This window comes from Hydractinia symbiolongicarpus, chromosome 11, assembly GCF_029227915.1.
Source record: "Hydractinia symbiolongicarpus strain clone_291-10 chromosome 11, HSymV2.1, whole genome shotgun sequence".
In the NCBI taxonomy this organism is placed as follows: Eukaryota; Metazoa; Cnidaria; class Hydrozoa; order Anthoathecata; family Hydractiniidae; genus Hydractinia; species Hydractinia symbiolongicarpus.
This window is the reverse complement of record NC_079885.1, coordinates 10917925-10939851: the sequence shown is the minus strand read 5'-3', so window position 1 is coordinate 10939851 and position 21927 is coordinate 10917925. Positions and strand designations below refer to the sequence as shown.

Genomic DNA, 21927 nt, shown 5'->3' with positions numbered 1-21927 from the left:
AATATGCTCAGAATAGGACCACGCAAGTTTTATGGATGTGTTTGACTACTTATACTTTGTTTTTTTCTGTCAAGAGAATGAAATGGGCTTGTCAGGAAATACCAGGGAAGTCAGGAAGTATAGCCTATGGTAAAAACTAGAAATAAACTCAAAGTTTATACTGAATTTATCTAATGTATTTTTGTTTCTCAATTTTTTGTTGCTGTATATAGCAGGATGAAAATTCAAGTTGCCTAATGATATTAAAATTAGTTCTATATAAGAAAGAAAATATATAGTATAAAAATGGCATAAAACACCAACAAAAATGTGGTAATTTTTTCTGATGAAAAAAATACTGAAGTATGCTGGGATTTAAAAAGACTTTTTAATCAACTTTTTAAACTCTATGATGAAAGTTCAACATCATTTTATACCTTGGGTTCCCTTTAAGGATTGTAATATAAGGCGTTAATGTAGGGTCAAGGGGTTATTAAAAATAAGGGGTAACTTTTCTTCAAATTCGTATTTAGGAAGGGTTTAATAAATCAATGCATGTGGATTTTCAATTAGTTATAATAGTTTCTAAGTTTTCAATTGTGTTATCAGACCTACTTTGAAAAAATGCCTTGTAAAATTCTAATTTTATTTTTCCAGAAAATTATTATTTCTTGTATAACATGCATACTTCACACTCATACCACTTAAATAGTATTTTGCATATATATTGTGCAGCCACGATATACGTCTACTGGAACTAAAATTTTCGTTTATGTATTTTTACAGGGGATGGTTTGTTTTGCTATAGTTGTGTAGGCACAGGAAACAACTGCAAATATCCAGTAAAGGTTGACTATTGCTTGAGTGATGATCAGGTGTGCTACACAGAACAAAGATTTAATAAATCTATGGTCACTAACATTGAACCCTTATTTATACAACGTAAATGTGAAAAACCAGCTGAAGGAATTTGCGAAATGAAAGATGGTACTTTTTCAAGGACGTGTTTGCCGACTACGGGACAACAAGAAGTTTGTTACAGCTGTTGCAACACAGATAGATGTAATATAGACAACACATCCAGTAGTGTATTTAATAAAAGCTCTCTCTTTTTGTTATTTTGCACTTTTATTTTATATTTACATGTGAATTGAGACCTTATTACTTTCTTTGTGGGTTTAAGCAACATTTTATATTAACAGTAGATGACAAATTATTTTGTATCCAAACAAATAATTTTTATTCTCTATATACGTCTTTTAAAAAGTTTTTTAGCCTTGTTTTGTTTTCTTTTGAGAGATACTTGGTGAGATCGTAGAAATATATACTGTTTCTTCATATTTCAATTGTAAGATAACAAGTTGAGAATTTAAATTATATTATCATTGTGGAGGTGGGGATAACAAAAAGCAGTAAACAACGGTTGTATGCACTTGCGTACATATTGTGATTTCTCACTCCTGATTAAGAAAAATGCATTTATGATCAGGTTTATCTTGGTTAGCGTTAAGTACATCCACGGGTAGCTAGTTCTTTTTGCAGTGTATATAAATGAAAGCAAGAACACATGGTTAACCTGTGTATACACCATCATATGTTTTTTTACAACAGTATCGAAACAATAGTTCCAATGACAGAAGGTTAAGAAGTTGATTTTATGTTCACTGATTTTTGTTGTTGTTAAAACTGAAACTTTGCATGATAGAAAGAAGTTCTCGTGCATGTTATAAAGTATTCATTGATACTCTAAAAACAATTATATACAATTTTCTATATAGAGTTTATTTTTTTAATATTTAACTTGTTCAGGTATTTTTGATGCTTTCGTGCCTTCCATTGTGTTTTGAGAAAATATATATATATTATCTCTTTATACATTATTCAATTTTAATATTCCTTATATATGAAAGTATATTTATATAATTATTAGATTGTTCGTCAATTTTTGTTGATTTCAATTTTTATTTGTTTAGGCTTTTAATATAATTAATTTTGTTTATTTAAAAACATAATTTGTTAGTTAGAAGCCCTTTCTTTGTTAAAAACAGTCCAATAGTAAATGAAAGCTGCGATCTATTTGAATAAACCTGATAAGTTGTATGACCTTAAAATGCTTTGTGTTTCTTTTTTAGAATATATATAAAAATAAACATTTTCATGAACTGTATGGTTTTAACCCTTGAAAAGTTCTACAGCATGCACCAGTGCATTTTTTTTTTATTCTTCCTGGTGAAGACAGGTAGGTTTTACTCTACACATATTTTTGCGCAACCTTCCAACTTTGTGATAACATTACAATTGCTCATGTTCTTTGGTAAGCATAAGAATATTTAAGCTATCATTTGTTAGGAAAAATAAGCATATGCTAATCAGAATTTTACGAGGCTGATTTTTTATTTGTTTTTAAAATATGTTTTCCAGCCATCTTTGATATTGTTGATAACTTTTGTGTATGATTCTTTTGCGCCTAGTGTTCTTGTTAAAGGTATAAAGCTTGTAATATTAAATTCCTTAAGTCTAAAACATGTCTTTTTGTGTTAAAATAGATACAATTTAAAAAGCTGTTTTTCTCTTCCTTTAAAAAAATTCTAGTCCTTTTCTTATAATGTGAAAATCTGAAAAATGATTGATGTTGACCAAAGAAAGAGAATCCTTAAACTGTAAGTTTTTTAAGTAAAATGGATTTACTGAATGCTGAAGAAAAACATAATTTAATTTTAGTAAAGTTGCTTTTTTAATAATTTAATAATATGGCTGAATTGTTACTTGTTGAAAAAAGTATTGTTGATCAATTTTAAGAAGTTCAAAAAAAAATTGAGCAAAACAGGAACCAAAGTTGGATTTTTGTTGTTGGTACTTTATGCTTTTGTTTCAAACACGAATTTAGCAATGTTAAATGTCAAACTAAAAGATATAGCTCGTTATAATTATACATGACATGTCATTTATAAGGTTTTATGAACAAAAGCATAATCATGACTTTTATTGACAAATTCATGAAGGCATAATAGTCGGTTATGGAATCCCGGGGAGTTATCACTTCATCCATGGCATGCACAACAGGAAGAAGTTGTTATGACATTTTTTTTAACGTTTATACGTTTGATGTGTTTTGAATTAGTCAAAGTTGTTTATAATTTTCTTTACTTATAACAACCTGTTGTGACATTAGAAAAGGAAACATTTTGAGTTGTGACACCATAAATCCCACAAGCTTTAGTCACCAACCCATCCCGAATAATGATTGTACGCAACACTTTCTCATTCCATGTAAAGTCATGTATAACGCTTAGCCAAAGTTTCTATTTTGTTATACAGATATACCAACACAGTATATTGCCTTACTTTTGAAAAACGCATCGTCGGCAATGTATAACACAAATATATGTTACCTACGGCATATTGCAGTACGTAACTCAAATTTGTCCAGTAGAATTGAAGTTGGACAAATTAAACTTTCTCTATACTAATCGGTGGCCCGTGGATATATCCACCGGATCACTCGTCCTTTATTTACCGCATTTCGTTGGTCTCCCACTTCCCGCATTTCGTGGGTCTCACTAATTTCTGTACCCTTGTGGCCAAAGACAAACAGAATACGGCTATTATTATAAAGACTAATCAGTGGCCCATGGATAAATCCACCGGATCACCCGTCCTTAAAAAACGGCATGTGTTTCGCAACTTGAGGTACCATTTTGCGCAGAGACAGATGAAATACGGCTATTATTGTAGAGCCAACACATTTATTTGAGTGAACAATGACGATAATGTTAGCTATATTATGATTCGAATCACCATGTTGGACTTACCATAATTAAGCCCAAAATAACCCAAAATCACGGACTTATAAATTGTACCTGTTTATTTACTGATCATGGACTTTTTTTACCACAAGTCTCTTGCTGTGAGTAACACGTACCTCAGTTATGAAATCAGGAAAATTAAACAAGTAATAGATGTATTAGATATAAAATATAAAATTAATTTTCAAAAAGATCAAATTTAAGTTACTTAGACATACTTGCTACTGGAAAGAACAAAACTGTTTATTAAAAATGTTTCACGTAATTTTTATTTTTAGTCTCGTCACTGGAGTGTTACGCTTGCACGAACATCGAGAAACTTGGACAGCCTTACCCCAATTGTTTATTAAACCCGACTCTCACAAAAAACTGTTCTACTGATGAGATTTGCCAGACCATGTACACGTTGGAGAAAGAGGGAACAAAATATAGCATTTATTCTGTGAACAGAGACTGTAAGAAGCCTATTGATGCTTGCCATAAACCATGCAGCGGAAATATAAATTCTCTAAATCGCACGGAATGCTTTACATGCTGCCAAACAAATAAATGTTTATCAAAATTTGATATTCCGAAAAGTGCAGCTTATATTGTCCGCCCAATGTTATTGTTCAATTTCTTTGTGCTACTTTTTCCGTTTTACATCATTTAATATTTCTTTCCTTCCTTTTAATTGATGGAATGAAAAAAAACCTAACTAACTAACTTGATTTTTTGGGCATTATGTTTTAAACTTAAAGGGGATGCATAATTTAGTGGCTAAATCCCTTTACCAGTGGTGGAAAGTTTACAATATTCCAAATATTAAGATTTTTGTTTTAAATTGCTAATATCATTTCTAATTCTGAAATTATTTATTTAAATTTTATACAGTGATTGTATTTGTGATGATTTGTTGTTGTTTTTAAACAATTTATAAAATTTATACGTGTAAATATATTATTCATATTAAAAGTATATTTAGTAATGTTATATTTAGTAACAAGCTGGTTCATAATTTTTCAGATGATTTGTATAAAGTTTCTTCTAATTATATATATTTTTATGGCTTTTGTGAATTTTTATTTTCTTGTTTTTGTGGACTGATTTCTGTACAATTGACCATGGTTTAATTAAATTCAAGTACCATTGGTATAATCATGCTTTCACAGAGCAATTTAGGTCTTATATTCTTTTTAAAAACACACTTCTATTTCCCCTAGAAAATAGGAAAGAAAAGTTTAACAGGAATTGAAAAAGGATTAAGATTTATCAGTTTGTTTTATTAAAAAAATGACAGATGACTGTGGATGTCTTGAAATCTCCCTTAACGAAAGAAATATTTGTGAAACATGTTTGGAATAAATTATTGAAATTTTGGACCTCATTCGCCAAATTACATTTGTTAGAGTAATCACAAAAATACGTTTCGGATTTATTTTTAAAAAAATGATAAATATAAACAATGTTTTTAAATTCTTGAGAGCAGAAGTAAGGATAATGTATTTCACTTTATATATGATTTTGTTGAGACATGCATTACTTTGTGTAGACGTGATTTGTAGAAATTTATGTTCGTTTCAACGTATATTTAAAAATGAACATATGAGGTTATTTCTATTTTTTTTTTTTTTTTTTTGTAAATTTTGAGATTATATTTTTAATAATTCTATTGTGTGTTATACTGATAATAAAGAAAAATCATTTGCCATATTTGATTTGTTTTTAGTGAAAGAAATACTTCCAATGTGTTTGGTGATATTGATTTTTTTTCTTTCCGTGTAGTATTAAACATGTCAATTCTTCGTTTCTAATAAAAAAGTGAACGGATTTACAATTTTCTCTAATTGACAAAAGTATCATTTATAATTGCGATTTCAAATGCTTTTTTCATACTGTGGCTAACATATTTTTAGGCTTTACTGCGCCAGAAAGTGTTTGGTAACAACAACCTTAGCGGCATTTTGTACTATCTTTCTATTTATTTTTAGATTAAAAATTAATTCCATCATGTCTAAATATTTTGGTATTATGTTATTGGTAACTTTGATATTACCTGGTAAGATTTTTCGGTTCTATTTTTATTTTGTATATTCCTTTTACACAATTGAACTTTATACCGACGTGATGCGAAATCTCTACTTTTAACATACACAAACCAGATGGGCAGCGTGTAAAATCTTGTGAACGCACTTTCTATGACATCTTATTACAGAATAATCCACAGGTAGACAGCGTGACCGCACTTTCTATCCCATCTTTATTACAGAATAGTCCACAGGTGGACAGCGTGGTCGCACGTTCTGGCACATCTGTATTACGGAATAATCCACGCAGGGTTTTCGTCAAATCCTGTGAGAATAATAATGCTGACATAAGCAACAATTAGCACGTTTTTGAAGTTTGTATCTAAGATTTTGAATTCCTAGTTCGCTGTGAACATTGATGAGTTCAGAATGCGTCAATCTGGTAAAGAACCAGCCTAAAAAGTTACCTTTGACAGACAGGTAATCTAAACTCATGTGATAATATTTTTCTTTTAGTTTTTACACTGAAATGTTATAATTGTCAACATAGTTCTTGCAAAACACCGGTAAGTGCAAGTGCGACTGTGGATTGTGAGAAGGGAATGGTTTGTTCAACTTTTGCAGTGCATAGTAGAATAGATGAGTCGAAACCATTCAACACAAGTGCAAGCATATACACCAGAGCTTGTCATAAGGAAACATCAAATTCTTGCACTTTTGGATGTTTACCCAGCAAACCAGGTGCTGGTGTGACGGAGATAAATTGCAGGTCATGTTGCTCAACTGAAAAATGCAACACAGATTTTCCAGATTGGGAAAATATCAAATCCAACTCAACACCTGATCAATCAGGTTCGTTTTTTGTTTTTTTGGTAACAGTTTTAGCAGTGATGCTATGTCGAGTCCTGTAAACGGACAATGTTTTCTTTTTTTATGTGTGGACATATCTTGTTTTAAAAGGGACTTTTAAAACGGTGTTGATGTATTTAGTATTTAATGTATTTTAATGGCAAGCAGAAGTGATTTGAGACGGTTTCTATTATTTTAAACAAAGAGAAACGGATATTTTGCTATAATCAAAAAGTGTCTGCTATACATTAAAGAGGGGGGGGGGGGGGGGTTAATCCTTTGACGTTAAAATATTATACCGTGAGACATCGGGGTTTTTTAGGGAGTAGAAAGTATTTTAAGAGCTCCCATGCTCTACAGGAGCGTATGTCCCAGTTATTATATCTTCTGACTATGACGTTTTGGGCGAGGAGGGAGGGGCAATTTCCAACATCGGGTTAACATCTAGATTACACTTTTTAATTTGTGAGTTATCTCTCTCTTAACGCCATTTATGTTATTGTAAAATATTTGCACTCGTGATTTGTTATTTAAATTGAATTTTTGTTGTTTGGTATTTAAGACAGGCCATAGATGAGTTAATTACTTTATTGGTAAGATAAAATCGGTAGAAAGTGACAAAATTTTAGACAAGTTGACCAAAATTTTAAATTGATGATAAATTCGTCGATTTAAAATTTTGGTTAACTTTTTTTTTACGGTTTTTTTTTTTTTTTTTTTTTTATCAATCCATCTATTTTTATCAACTTTAATTTTTGCTCTTTGGTTTTGTCGATTTTTAGTGCATTAAAATTCAAATACCTTAAAAAATAAGGGTACCTTAAGGTCTAGTTGAATTTAGAATATTAAAATTAGCATGTTGTATGACCCATTAATAAAATCTGCAAAAACATTAGTCGAAAAAAAGGGACTGACTAATATTTTTACGCACTAAAAATTTTGTCGACTTTTTTAGGGCGACCTTTTTTTAACTATAAGCTAAATAAAAGCGAGTCGATATAATCTATAAGTTTTTCACTTTTAGTTGGTATATTTTATAATGCGTTTTAAAAGTTTAAAATAGTTGACTTGTAGGTTGTTTGCAGTCATACCGTTTACAAATTTTAGATGGTAAAACTTTGACATCAATCTATAGCAGTTTACCTGATGTATTTCTGGATATTATGGTCGTATATACTTGAAACTTTGACTCAAATTCGGTGTAATTAATAAAATTTCCTTCCACATTTGCTGGTAACACTTTCACATTTGATTATAATTATATCCTTTTTTTTTAATTCTTTTTTTTTAATTTTTTTATCTGTTAGTACATAGGTTTTGCTTGATTAGATTATATGCAATAATAATAACATTCCTTTTAATTTTATTCAGCCTCACAATCTGCTTACGCCATGCTTAAATTATAAGGAATCTGAAAAAGCTCTTCTCTTGTTCTCGATTATAATCAAAACATTTAATACTGTGAAATTAATATTTTGTCTAGATTAAAAAAGTGATAGGTTCAGGGTGACCACTCCTCCTTCAATTCCTTAAATAACCTTAGAAGAAGAAAATCTCCTTAAAAGTACTTAAATATACTTAAAAATTGAAGTTTTAGCTATTCTCTTTAATTTCTCCTTATTTTTTAATTTTTCTGATAAAAATGTATGTGTTCATGGATTGTTCATCACCAGTAAAGTAAGACAAATTTCTCTGTTACCTGAAATCCTATATTTTCTATCTCTCAGGGCATAATTTATAAGTTGTATAATATGTATAATTTTCTTATCATAGAACATAGTATGAAAATTGGTTTTCTCCTTAATTATCCTTATTTTTTTATTTTGTTATTTTCGTTTGTAGCAAAATATCCTTAAAAATGTCAATTTGTCTCCTTAATTCTCCTTAATATCCTTACATTTGTTCTCATTTTGTTAGTGGTCACCCTGAGTTTGACTCGCTTCTCCAATTTGTTTTTATAGATAGGTTAGGAATTATGGAGTACAGTATTCTCTCAAAGCTGACGGACACTGTAAAAGGCGAACGCCTCTTTTTTTTCTCTGGCCCTTTCTCTGGCCAGGCGATAAAATAGTAAATATGACTTTTTTCAATTAGCGGTCAGTCCAAAAAAATTCTAACAATCTAGATCGCTTTTTATAAATTCGATCTTTACTATTCGGATTATTAACTTTTCTTGTCCATGAAAGCAATAAAGTACAGGAATTTGCAAACCATAGTCACTTCCACGATTTGATGGCTGTTCACTAACTTGAGCCTTAATAGAAGTGTTTGGAACTTTCAAGAACAATAAACATATTTTTGAAATGTTTTGTGGCACGTGTCTCTCAAATCTGTGGGAGAATAACTAGTCAATGTAGAAGTGGTACCATTTGATGACGGTGACAAATATGGTGAAGATGCTGACGTGGAAGGAGAAGAGTGCCACATACAACACATGATTGATAAATTAAAAAATTTGAAAGATCTCAATAGAGTTCGGAGTGGGGAAATACAGACGTTGGTGTTTCTCGAAAGGTCGCGGCAACAAAACCACCACAAATGAGAAAGAAAGAGATCTAGGCGCAACGCCCTTTCCTGATTTCTCTGTTGTGTGATTTCGCAAACTCGCTCACTGAAGATAAAATGAGAAAAAAGGAGACAGGTGCAATTGATTTGACGCATTTTTGAATGATTTTGTTGTCAGCCGTGGTTTTGATTAAATAGTTTTATTAACCTAATATCTCAAGATTGCTTTTCTCTTCCTTTAAAAAACGACTTGGAACTGGGAGATTTTTATCAATTTTATCAAAAATATGAATATGAAATTATTTGTTTATTTAGAAATGTTGACATTCAAATCCAACATCCAGTTTATGATCAGGTGCAATTTGTCCTGCTTAGAAAGCAGAGAGGCAGTGGATTAAGCCCTGTGGTTAACATTTTTTACTTTTTAAAATTTTCTTTTCCTTTTTTTTTAGCCTATTCCTTTGCAATAATCTTTTTTTGTTGAAAAATAGATACTTACTGCCCGTGTTATGGTGGCCAATTCTGTCGCTTAAAATCGCCATTTTTAAATTTGTGAAAAACACTGGTAGACGAAATATCGCAAAATACCAATGTTATCAAAAGTAATCCAATTATACGCATTTTAAAACATTACGGTCGTTTAACAGACGAAATGAACGATAAGATCTGAAAGCAATGAACCAACAAGCTCAAATACACAAAGATATAGCAAGTGGAACCTGACATAACTTTTAAACAGATTTATCGCTACGAATAAATTTTAAAACGAACTTCGTCTAAAAAAAGAAAACTGAGCGTACTGTGACAGATGATGAGCCGCTGCACCAAGGAGACGGCAGCGAAAAGATTACAAGCAGTGAGTCTTCAGAAATATAGTAACCCAAGTTTATTTGCCTATACTACGGTTGTTGAATAGAAAAAAATTGTCGCTTTAGAGTTGAATTATCATCCATCGTGTTATCATGAAGATATTAGACGGAAAAAAAGGAATGAAAATGTTGATGTTTTAGGCAATGTAAAAAGAAAACAAATTTGGATTAATTTCGAAACAAGTAATAGAGCTTTTTGTAACATAGTATTAACATAAACCGTGAACATTACATGGAAATCTGTAACAATCGAGATAAAATGTTTTCAATATTTTCATAAAAAAAATTGTCAATATTTTAGTGAGACTTTATGTGGTCATCACACCACAGTCGCTCTGTTTTGTACAATGGCAAATTTGTCACAGGTAGAGCATTGATGTCTTTGCTACTAAATAAGATATTGCGAACGAAAAACAAGGTCAGAGAAATCTTACGGCGAATAAAAAATACAACGAACCGCTATGTTGGTTCGAAATGAAATATGAAGCATTCATTATGTATTTAACATGTCCACAACGTTTCACTGCATTTACAATCTGATATTCCAACCTTACTTCAAACGTTCACGAATACTCTCGTTTCAAGTTGTCAACAACGACTCTTTTCGTCCAAAACTAGACGAGTATATCTTGGTATTTTCAATACATTATAAAGGTCAATAATAAACACTTTTTGCTAAACATGTTCTTTTCTCTATATCTACAAAGAGGAAAACAGGATCAAAACAAATAATTCGATGCTTGAATAAACTAGGACATTGTATATTGTGTAAAAAAGTCCCTTCTTTTAAAACCTTTTAGGCAACTGAAGAGATGAAACACCAAGCCATCAAAAGCTACTGTCATTTTGCGACACGACCAACCACATTTGTTCCGTTTGTGTGGGAAAATAATGATATCGGATCATAAAAAATACAACTTAAAAATATGAAATATAAGGAAAAAGTGACAACTGTGGAGAAATAACAATCATCGTGGACAGCTAGGTAGAAAAAGATCGTTCGATTGCCTTTCAATTGCTTTGACTCCATGCATCTCTAGAAATCTCATGAATTTGTCAGAAATTAAGAAAATGATTAATTTCCTCATGTTCGATATTTATATTTTTTAAATACTTTTACGCAATCAAACCCTTTTAAAATCCCATCAAAATACTTTTACGCAATTAACCCCTTTTGAAGTCCCATCAGGAAAATCATTGGTCTGAAAATTGTGAAGATTGAGATCACCAGTAGTTCCACTCCCTCTCTCCCTCCCCCTGCAACCAGTATCAATTTTAACAGAACCTCTGTCCCTCCTACATTCGACGTCATTTGTGAAGAATCTCTTACTACTGCAGCTTATTTACTCCAAAAATGTTAAATGGCAAATGGCACTTGTTCATTACTTGGTTTACTCTTTTGCAGTAGGTGATCAACAAGCAACAAGCAACCCACGTTTGAGTTTGTTAAAGAGAGAAACTTAAGCAGCATCAAAGCAAGCGTGTACGCATGTTAATAGACCTTTTTTCTATCCTATTTCTAAATATGTAATACGGTTACTATAATCTTAGATAAAACGAATAAATAATTTACATTAGTTGGTCCCCCCCCTACTTTCCCTCCTCTTAACTTAAAGGCATGCAAATTACATTTTTATAGTCTGTTTTGAATTTACTTATCAAAAAGTGTTTGGCGGGAAAATTGTTAGGGCGAAGTTACAATTTTCGGTTAAATGACTTCCTTATCAATAACATGTCACCACCATTACCCCCAGGTTTTTCTTTTTTATATAAGTTCATAAAAGGTCTGGGTACGAGGTTTCTTTCTTATTACTACTTCATGTTCGTGACAGCTACTGCGTAAAGTGTTATTGTTTGATCAAATGCATGCATATACTTTTTTTCTCAAAAGGAAAGCAAATATATTTAACAGCACCTGGGTTTTTTTTAATATTAATCAAACACTTTTCATCTTGGTAAGTGTATCCATAGAGTTTGTTGTCTAAATTTAGCACACAAAAAATAGTCCACAGGTGAACAGCGTGGTCGCACGTTCTGACACATCTGTATTACGGAATAATCCACGCAGGGTTTTCGTCAAATCCTGTGAGAATAATAATGCTGACATAAGCAACAATTAGCACGTTTTTGAAGTTTGTATCTAAGATTTTGAAATCCTAGTTCGCTGTGAACATCGATGAGTTCAGAATGCGTCAACCTGATAAAGAAACAGCCTAAAAGTTACCTTGACAAGACAGGTAATCTAAACTCATGTGATAATATTTTTCTTTTAGTTTTTACACTGAAATGTTATAGTTGTCAACATGGTTCTTGCAAAACACCGGTAAGTGCAAGTGCGACTGTGGATTGTGAGAAGGGAATGGTTTGTTCAACTTTTGCAGTGCATAGTAGAATAGATGAGTCGAAACCATTCAACACAAGTGCAAGCATATACACCAGAGCTTGTCATAAGGAAACATCGAATTCTTGCACTTTTGGATGTACACCCAGCAAACCAGGTGCTGGTGTGACGGAGATAAGTTGCAGGTCATGTTGCTCAACTGAAAAATGCAACACAGATTTTCCAGATTGGGAAAATATCAAATCCAACTCAACACCTGATCAATCGGCTTCGTTTTTTGTTTTTTTAGTAACAGTTTTAGCAGTGATGCTATGTCGAGTCCTGTAAACGGACGATGTTTTCTTTTTTTATGTGTGGACATATCTTGTTTTAAAAGGGACTTTTAAAACGGTGTTGATGTATTTAGTATTTAATGTATTTTAATGGCAAGCAGAAGTGATTTGAGACGGTTTCTATTATTTTAAACAAAGAGAAACGGATATTTTGCTAAAATCAAAAAGTGTCTGCTATACATTAAAGAGGGGGGGGGGGGGGGGGGGTTAATCCTTTGACGTTAAAATGTTATACCGTGAGACATCGGGGTTTTTTTAGGGAGTTGAAAGTATTTTAAGAGCTCCCATGCTCTACAGGAGCGTATGTCCCAGATATTATATCTTCTGATTTTGACGTTTTGGGCAAGGAGGGAGGGGCAATTTCCAACATCGGGTTAACATCTAGATTACACTTTTTAATTTGTGAGTCATCTCTCTCTTAACGCCATTTATGTTATTGTGAAATATTTGCACTCGTGATTTTTTATTTAAATTGAATTTGTTGTTGTTTGGTATTTAAGACAGGCCATAGATGAGTTAATTACTTTATTGGTAAGATAAAATCGGTGGAAAGTGACAAAATTTTAGACAAGTTGACCAAAATTTTAAATTGATGATAAATTCGTCGATTTAAAATTTTGGTTAACTTTTTTTTTACGTTTTTTTTTTTTTTTTTTTTTTATCAATCATCTATTTTTATCAACTTTAATTTTTGCTCTTTGGTTTTGTCGATTTTTAGTGCATTAAAATTCAAATACCTTAAAAAATAAGGGTACCTTAAGGTCTAGTTGAATTTAATATATTAAAATTAGCATGTTGTATGACCCATTAATAAAATCTGCAAAATATTAGTCGAAAAAAAAGGGACTGACTAATATTTTTAAGGACCAAAAATTTTGTCGACTTTTTTAGGGCGACCTTTTTTTAACTATAAGCTAAATAAAAGCGAGTCGATATAATCTATAAGTTTTTCACTTTTAGTTGGTATATTTTATAATGCGTTTTAAAAGTTTAAAATAGTTGACTTGTAGGTTGTTTGCAGTCATACCGTTTACAAATTTTAGATGGTAAAACTTTGACATCAATTTATAGCAGTTTACCTGATGTATTTCTGGATATTATGGTCGTATATACTTGAAACTTTGACTCAAATTTGCTGTAATTAATAAAATTTCCTTCCACATTTGCTGGTAGCACTTTCACATTTGATTATAATTATATCGTTTTTTTTTAATTCTTTTTTTTTAATTTTTTTATCTGTTAGTACATAGGTTTTGCTTGATTAGATTATATGCAATAATAATAACATTCCTTTTAATTTTATTCAGCCTCACAATCTGCTTACGCCATGCTTAAATTTTAAGGAATCTGAAAAAGCTCTTCTCTAGTTCTCGATTATAATAGAAACATTTAATACTGTGAAATTAATATTTTGTCTAGATTAAAAAAGTGATAGGTTCAGGGTGACCACTCCTCCTTCAATTCCTTAAATAACCTTAGAAGAAGAAAATCTCCTTAAAAGTACTTAAATATACTTAAAAATTGAAGTTTTAGCTATTCTCTTTAATTTCTCCTTATTTTTTAATTTTTCTGATAAAAATGTATGTGTTCATGGATTGTTCATCACCAGTAAAGTAAGACAAATTTCTCTGTTACCTGAAATCCTATATTTTCTATCTCTCAGGGCATAATTTATAAGTTGTATAATATGTATAATTTTCTTATCATAGAACATAGTATGAAAATTGGTTTTCTCCTTAATTATCCTTATTTTTTTATTTTGTTATTTTCGTTTGTAGCAAAATATCCTTAAAAATGTCAATTTGTCTCCTTAATTCTCCTTAATATCCTTACATTTGTTCTCATTTTGTTAGTGGTCACCCTGAGTTTGACTCGCTTCTCCAATTTGTTTTTATAGATAGGTTAGGAATTATGGAGTACAGTATTCTCTCAAAGCTGACGGACACTGTAAAAGGCGAACGCCTCTTTTTTTTCTCTGGCCCTTTCTCTGGCCAGGCGATAAAATAGTAAATATGACTTTTTTCAATTAGCGGTCAGTCCAAAAAAATTCTAACAATCTAGATCGCTTTTTATAAATTCGATCTTTACTATTCGGATTATTAACTTTTCTTGTCCATTAAAGCAATAAAGTACAGGAATTTGCAAACCATAGTCACTTCCACGATTTGATGGCTGTTCACTAACTTGAGCCGTAATAGAAGTGTTTGGAACTTTCAAGAACAATAAACATATTTTTGAAATGTTTTGTGGCACGTGTCTCTCAAATCTGTGGGAGAATAACTAGTCAATGATGTAGAAGAGGTACCATTTGATGACGGTGACAAATATGGTGAAGATGCTGACGTGGAAGGAGAAGAGTGCCACATACAACACATGATTGATAAATTAAAAAATTTGAAAGATCTCAATAGAGTTCGGAGTGGGGAAATACAGACGTTGGTGTTTCTCGAAAGGTCGCGGCAACAAAACCACCACAAATGAGAAAGAAAGAGATCTAGGCGCAACGCCCTTTCCTGATTTCTCGGTTGTGTGATTTCGCAAACTCGCTCACTGAAGATAAAATGATAAAAAAGGGGACAGGTGCAATTGATTTGACGCATTTTTGAATGATTTTGTTGTCAGCCGTGGTTTTGATTAAATAGTTTTATTAACCTAATATCTCAAGATTGCTTTTCTCTTCCTTTAAAAAACGACTTGGAACTGGGAGATTTTTATCAATTTTATCAAAAATATGAATATGAAATTATTTGTTTATTTAGAAATGTTGACATTCAAATCCAACATCCAGTTTATGATCAGGTGCAATTTGTCCTGCTTAGAAAGCAGAGAGGCAGTGGATTAAGCCCTGTGGTTAACATTTTTTACTTTTTAAAATTTTCTTTTCCTTTTTTTTTAGCCTATTCCTTTGCAATAATCTTTTTTTGTTGATAAATAGATACTTACTGCCCGTGTTATGGTGGCCAATTCTGTCGCTTAAAATCGCCATTTTTAAATTTGTGAAAAACACTGGTAGACGAAATATCGCAAAATACCAATGTTATCAAAAGTAATCCAATTATACGCATTTTAAAACATTACGGTCGTTTAACAGACGAAATGAACGATAAGATCTGAAAGCAATGAACCAACAAGCTCAAATACACAAAGATATAGCAAGTGGAACCTGACATAACATTTAAACAGATTTATCGCTACGAATAAATTTTAAAACGAACTTCGTCTAAAAAAAGAAAACTGAGCGTACTGTGACAGATGATGAGCCGCTGCACCAAGGAGACGGCAGCGAAAAGATTACAAGCAGTGAGTCTTCAGAAATATAGTAACCCAAGTTTATTTGCCTATATAACGGTTGTTGAATAGAAAAAAATTGTCGCTTTAGAGTTGAATTATCATCCATCGTGTTATCATGAAGATATTAGACGGAAAAAAAGGAATGAAAATGTTGATGTTTTAGGCAATGTAAAAAGAAAACAAATTTGGATTAATTTCGAAACAAGTAATAGAGCTTTTTGTAACATAGTATTAACATAAACCGTGAACATTACATGGAAATCTGTAACAATCGAGATAAAATGTTTTCGATATTTTCATAAAAAAAATTGTCAATATTTTGGTGAGACTTTATGTGGTCATCACACCACAGTCGCTCTGTTTTGTACAATGGCAAATTTGTCACAGGTAGAGCATTGATGTCTTTGCTACTAAATAAGATATTACGAACGAAAAACAAGGTCAGAGAAATCTTACGGCGAATAAAAAATACAACGAACCGCTATGTTGGTTCGAAATGAAATATGAAGCATTCATTATGTATTTAACATGTCCACAACGTTTCACTGCATTTACAATCTGATATTCCAACCTTACTTCAAACGTTCACGAATACTCTCGTTTCAAGTTGTCAACAACGACTCTTTTCGTCCAAAACTAGACGAGTATATCTTGGTATTTTCAATACATTATAAACGTCAATAATAAACACTTTTTGCTAAATATGTTCTTTTCTCTATACAAAGAGGAAAACAGGATCAAAACAAATAATTCGATGCTTGAATAAACTAGGACATTGTATATTGTGTAAAAAAGTCCCTTCTTTTAAAACCTTTTAGGCAACTGAAGAGATGAAACACCAAGCCATCAAAAGCTACTGTCATTTTGCGACACGACCAACCACATTTGTTCCGTTTATGTGGGAAAATAATGATATCGGATCATAAAAAATACAACTTAAAAATATGAAATATAAGGAAAAAGTGACAACTGTGGAGAAATAACAATCATCGTGGACAGCTAGGTAGAAAAAGATCGTTCGATTGCCTTTCAATTGCTTTGACTCCATGCATCTCTAGAAATCTCATGAATTTGTCAGAAATTAAGAAAATGATTAATTTCCTCATGTTCGATATTTATATTTTTTAAATACTTTTACGCAATCAATCCCTTTTAAAATCCCATCAAAATACTTTTACGCAATTAACCCCTTTTGAAGTCCCATCAGGAAAATCATTGGTCTGAAAATTGTGAAGATTGAGATCACCAGTAGTTCCACTCCCTCTCTCCCTCCCCCTGCAACCAGTATCAATTTTAACAGAACCTCTGTCCCTCCTACATTCGACGTCATTTGTGAAGAATCTCTTACTACTGCAGCTTATTTACTCCAAAAATGTTAAATGGCAAATGGCACTTGTTCATTACTTGGTTTACTCTTTTGCAGTAGGTGATCAACAAGCAACAAGCAACCCACGTTTGAGTTTGTTAAAGAGAGAAACTTAAGCAGCATCAAAGCAAGCGTGTACGCATGTTAATAGACCTTTTTTCTATCCTATTTCTAAATATGTAATACGGTTACTATAATCTTAGATAAAACGAATAAATAATTTACATTAGTTGGTCCCCCCCCCCCCCTACTTTCCCTCCTCTTAACTTATAGGCATGCAAATTACATTTTTATAGTCTGTTTTGAATTATTTACTTATCAAAAAGTGTTTGGCGGGAAAATTGTTAGGGCGAAGTTACAATTTTCGGTTAAATGACTTCCTTATCAATAACATGTCACCACCATTACCCCCAGGTTTTTCTTTTTTATATAAGTTCATAAAAGGTCTGGGTACGAGGTTTCTTTCTTATTACTACTTCATGTTCGTGACAGCTACTGCGTAAAGTGTTATTGTTTGATCAAATGCATGCATATACTTTTTTTCTCAAAAGGAAAGCAAATATATTTAACAGCACCTGGGTTTTTTTTAATATTAATCAAACACTTTTCATCTTGGTAAGTGTATCCATAGAGTTTGTTGTCTAAATTTAGCACACAAAAAATAGTCCACAGGTGAACAGCGTGGTCGCACGTTCTGACACATCTGTATTACGGAATAATCCACGCAGGGTTTTCGTCAAATCCTGTGAGAATAATAATGCTGACATAAGCAACAATTAGCACGTTTTTGAAGTTTGTATCTAAGATTTTGAAATCCTAGTTCGCTGTGAACATCGATGAGTTCAGAATGCGTCAACCTGATAAAGAAACAGCCTAAAAGTTACCTTTGACAGACAGGTAATCTAAACTCATGTGATAATATTTTTCTTTTAGTTTTTACACTGAAATGTTATAGTTGTCAACATGGTTCTTGCAAAACACCGGTAAGTGCAAGTGCGACTGTGGATTGTGAGAAGGGAATGGTTTGTTCAACTTTTGCAGTGCATAGTAGAATAGATGAGTCGAAACCATTCAACACAAGTGCAAGCATATACACCAGAGCTTGTCATAAGGAAACATCAAATTCTTGCACTTTTGGATGTTTACCCAGCAAACCAGGTGCTGGTGTGACGGAGATAAGTTGCAGGTCATGTTGCTCAACTGAAAAATGCAACACAGATTTTCCAGATTGGGAAAATATCAAATCCAACTCAACACCTGATCAATCGCCTTCGTTTTTTGTTTTTTTGGTAACAGTTTTAGCAGTGATGCTATGTCGAGTCCTGTAAACGGACGATGTTTTCTTTTTTTATGTGTGGACATATCTTGTTTTAAATGGGACTTTTACAACGGTGCTGATGTATTTAGTATTTAATGTATTTTAATGGCAAGCAGAAGTGATTTGAGACGGTTTCTATTATTTAAAACAAAGAGAAACGGATATTTTGCTATAATCAAAAAGTGTCTGCTATACATTAAAGAGGGGGGGGGGGATTAATCCTTTGACGTTAAAATGTTATACCGTGAGACATCGGGGTTTTTTTAGGGTGTAGAAAGTATTTTAAGAGCTCCCATGCTCTACAGGAGCGTATGTCCCAGTTATTATATCTTCTGACTATGACGTGACAAGGAGGGAGGGGCAATTTCCAACATCGGGTTAACATCTAGATTACACTTTTTAATTTGTGAGTTATCTCTCTCTTAACGCCATTTATGTTGTTGTAAAATATTTGCACTCGTGATTTTTTATTTAAATTGAATTTGTTGTTGTTTGGTATTTAAGACAGGACAAAATTTTAGACAAGCTGACCAAAATTTTAAATTGATGATAAATTCGTCGATTTAAAATTTTGGTTAACTTTTTTTTTACGTTTTTTTTTTTTTTTTTTTTTTTTTTTTTATCAATCATCTATTTTTATCAACTTTAATTTTTGCTCTTTGGTTTTGTCGATTTTTAGTGCATTAAAATTCAAATACCTTAAAAAATAAGGGTACCTTAAGGTCTAGTTGAATTTAGAATATTAAAATTAGCATGTTGTATGACCCATTAATAAAATCTGCAAAAACATTAGTCGAAAAAAAGGGACTGACTAATATTTTTACGCACTAAAAATTTTGTCGACTTTTTTAGGGCGACCTTTTTTTAACTATAAGCTAAATAAAAGCGAGTCGATATAATCTATAAGTTTTTCACTTTTAGTTGGTATATTTTATAATGCGTTTTAAAAGTTTAAAATAGTTGACTTGTAGGTTGTATGCAGTCATACCGTTTACAAATTTTAGATGGTAAAACTTTGACATCAATCTATAGCAGTTTACCTGATGTATTTCTGGATATTATGGTCGTATATACTTGAAACTTTGACTCAAATTCGGTGTAATTAATAAAATTTCCTTCCACATTTGCTGGTAACACTTTCACATTTGATTATAATTATATCCTTTTTTTTTAATTCTTTTTTTTTAATTTTTTTATCTGTTAGTACATAGGTTTTGCTTGATTAGATTATATGCAATAATAATAACATTCCTTTTAATTTTATTCAGCCTCACAATCTGCTTACGCCATGCTTAAATTATAAGGAATCTGAAAAAGCTCTTCTCTTGTTCTCGATTATAATCAAAACATTTAATACTGTAAAATTAATATTTTGTCTAGATTAAAAAAGTGATAGGTTCAGGGTGACCACTCCTCCTTCAATTCCTTAAATAACCTTAGAAGAAGAAAATCTCCTTAAAAGTACTTAAATATACTTAAAAATTGAAGTTTTAGCTATTCTCTTTAATTTCTCCTTATTTTTTAATTTTTCTGATAAAAATGTATGTGTTCATGGATTGTTCATCACCAGTAAAGTAAGACAAATTTCTCTGTTACCTGAAATCCTATATTTTCTATCTCTCAGGGCATAATTTATAAGTTGTATAATATGTATAATTTTCTTATCATAGAACATAGTATGAAAATTGGTTTTCTCCTTAATTATCCTTATTTTTTTATTTTTTTATTTTCGTTTGTAGCAAAATATCCTTAAAAATGTCAATTTGTCTCCTTAATTCTCCTTAATATCCTTACATTTGTTCTCATTTTGTTAGTGGTCACCCTGAGTTTGACTCGCTTCTCCAATTTGTTTTTATAGATAGGTTAGGAATTATGGAGTACAGTATTCTCTCAAAGCTGACGGACACTGTAAAAGGCGAACGCCTCTTTTTTTTCTCTGGCCCTTTCTCTGGCCAGGCGATAAAATAGTAAATATGACTTTTTTCAATTAGCGGTCAGTCCAAAAAAATTCTAACAATCTAGATCGCTTTTTATAAATTCGATCTTTACTATTCGGATTATTAACTTTTCTTGTCCATGAAAGCAATAAAGTACAGGAATTTGCAAACCATAGTCACTTCCACGATTTGATGGCTGTTCACTAACTTGAGCCGTAATAGAAGTGTTTGGAACTTTCAAGAACAATAAACATATTTTTGAAATGTTTTGTGGCACGTGTCTCTCAAATCTGTGGGAGAATAACTAGTCAATGATGTAGAAGAGGTACCATTTGATGACGGTGACAAATATGGTGAAGATGCTGACGTGGAAGGAGAAGAGTGCCACATACAACACATGATTGATAAATTAAAAAATTTGAAAGATCTCAATAGAGTTCGGAGTGGGGAAATACAGACGTTGGTGTTTCTCGAAAGGTCGCGGCAACAAAACCACCACAAATGAGAAAGAAAGAGATCTAGGCGCAACGCCCTTTCCTGATTTCTCGGTTGTGTGATTTCGCAAACTCGCTCACTGAAGATAAAATGATAAAAAAGGGGACAGGTGCAATTGATTTGACGCATTTTTGAATGATTTTGTTGTCAGCCGTGGTTTTGATTAAATAGTTTTATTAACCTAATATCTCAAGATTGCTTTTCTCTTCCTTTAAAAAACGACTTGGAACTGGGAGATTTTTATCAATTTTATCAAAAATATGAATATGAAATTATTTGTTTATTTAGAAATGTTGACATTCAAATCCAACATCCAGTTTATGATCAGGTGCAATTTGTCCTGCTTAGAAAGCAGAGAGGCAGTGGATTAAGCCCTGTGGTTAACATTTTTTACTTTTTAAAATTTTCTTTTCCTTTTTTTTTAGCCTATTCCTTTGCAATAATCTTTTTTTGTTGATAAATAGATACTTACTGCCCGTGTTATGGTGGCCAATTCTGTCGCTTAAAATCGCCATTTTTAAATTTGTGAAAAACACTGGTAGACGAAATATCGCAAAATACCAATGTTATCAAAAGTAATCCAATTATACGCATTTTAAAACATTACGGTCGTTTAACAGACGAAATGAACGATAAGATCTGAAAGCAATGAACCAACAAGCTCAAATACACAAAGATATAGCAAGTGGAACCTGACATAACATTTAAACAGATTTATCGCTACGAATAAATTTTAAAACGAACTTCGTCTAAAAAAAGAAAACTGAGCGTACTGTGACAGATGATGAGCCGCTGCACCAAGGAGACGGCAGCGAAAAGATTACAAGCAGTGA

At 31.9% G+C, this 21927-nt stretch overlaps 2 protein-coding genes across 5 annotated transcripts in view; both read left to right on the top strand.

Annotated features, from left to right (window-relative positions):
• LOC130614068 (uncharacterized) overlaps positions 1–5477 on the top strand; it is a 40771-nt gene extending 35294 nt beyond the window's left edge. For all 4 annotated transcript variants that reach the window (XM_057435466.1, XM_057435465.1, XM_057435464.1 and 1 more), the window contains 2 exons: positions 766–2218; positions 4064–5477. The gene's annotated coding sequence lies outside the window, so the exon portion shown is untranslated. The remainder of the gene's footprint in view (positions 1–765; positions 2219–4063) is intronic.
• Positions 5478–5725: 248 nt separating this feature from the next.
• On the top strand, positions 5726–12876 carry LOC130614070 (uncharacterized). The gene is made up of 3 exons (XM_057435467.1): positions 5726–5823; positions 6308–6643; positions 12288–12876. The coding sequence occupies exons 1-3, from the start codon at positions 5775–5777 to the stop codon at positions 12680–12682; spliced, it is 780 nt and encodes a 259-aa protein (XP_057291450.1). The 5' UTR covers positions 5726–5774; the 3' UTR covers positions 12683–12876.
• Positions 12877–21927: the final 9051 nt, after the last annotated feature.

What these genes read in the sequence shown, in the direction of transcription:
- LOC130614070 (XM_057435467.1), top strand. Translation starts at nt 5,775, where the DNA reads ATGTCTAAATATTTTGGTATTATGTTATTGGTAACTTTGATATTACCT. An exon ending in GGTAACTTTGATATTACCTG is followed by an intron (nt 5,824 to 6,307) that starts GTAAGATTTTTC and finishes TTTTTCTTTTAG; the next exon opens with TTTTTACACTGAAATGTTAT. An exon ending in CTCAACACCTGATCAATCAG is followed by an intron (nt 6,644 to 12,287) that starts GTTCGTTTTTTG and finishes TTTTTCTTTTAG; the next exon opens with TTTTTACACTGAAATGTTAT.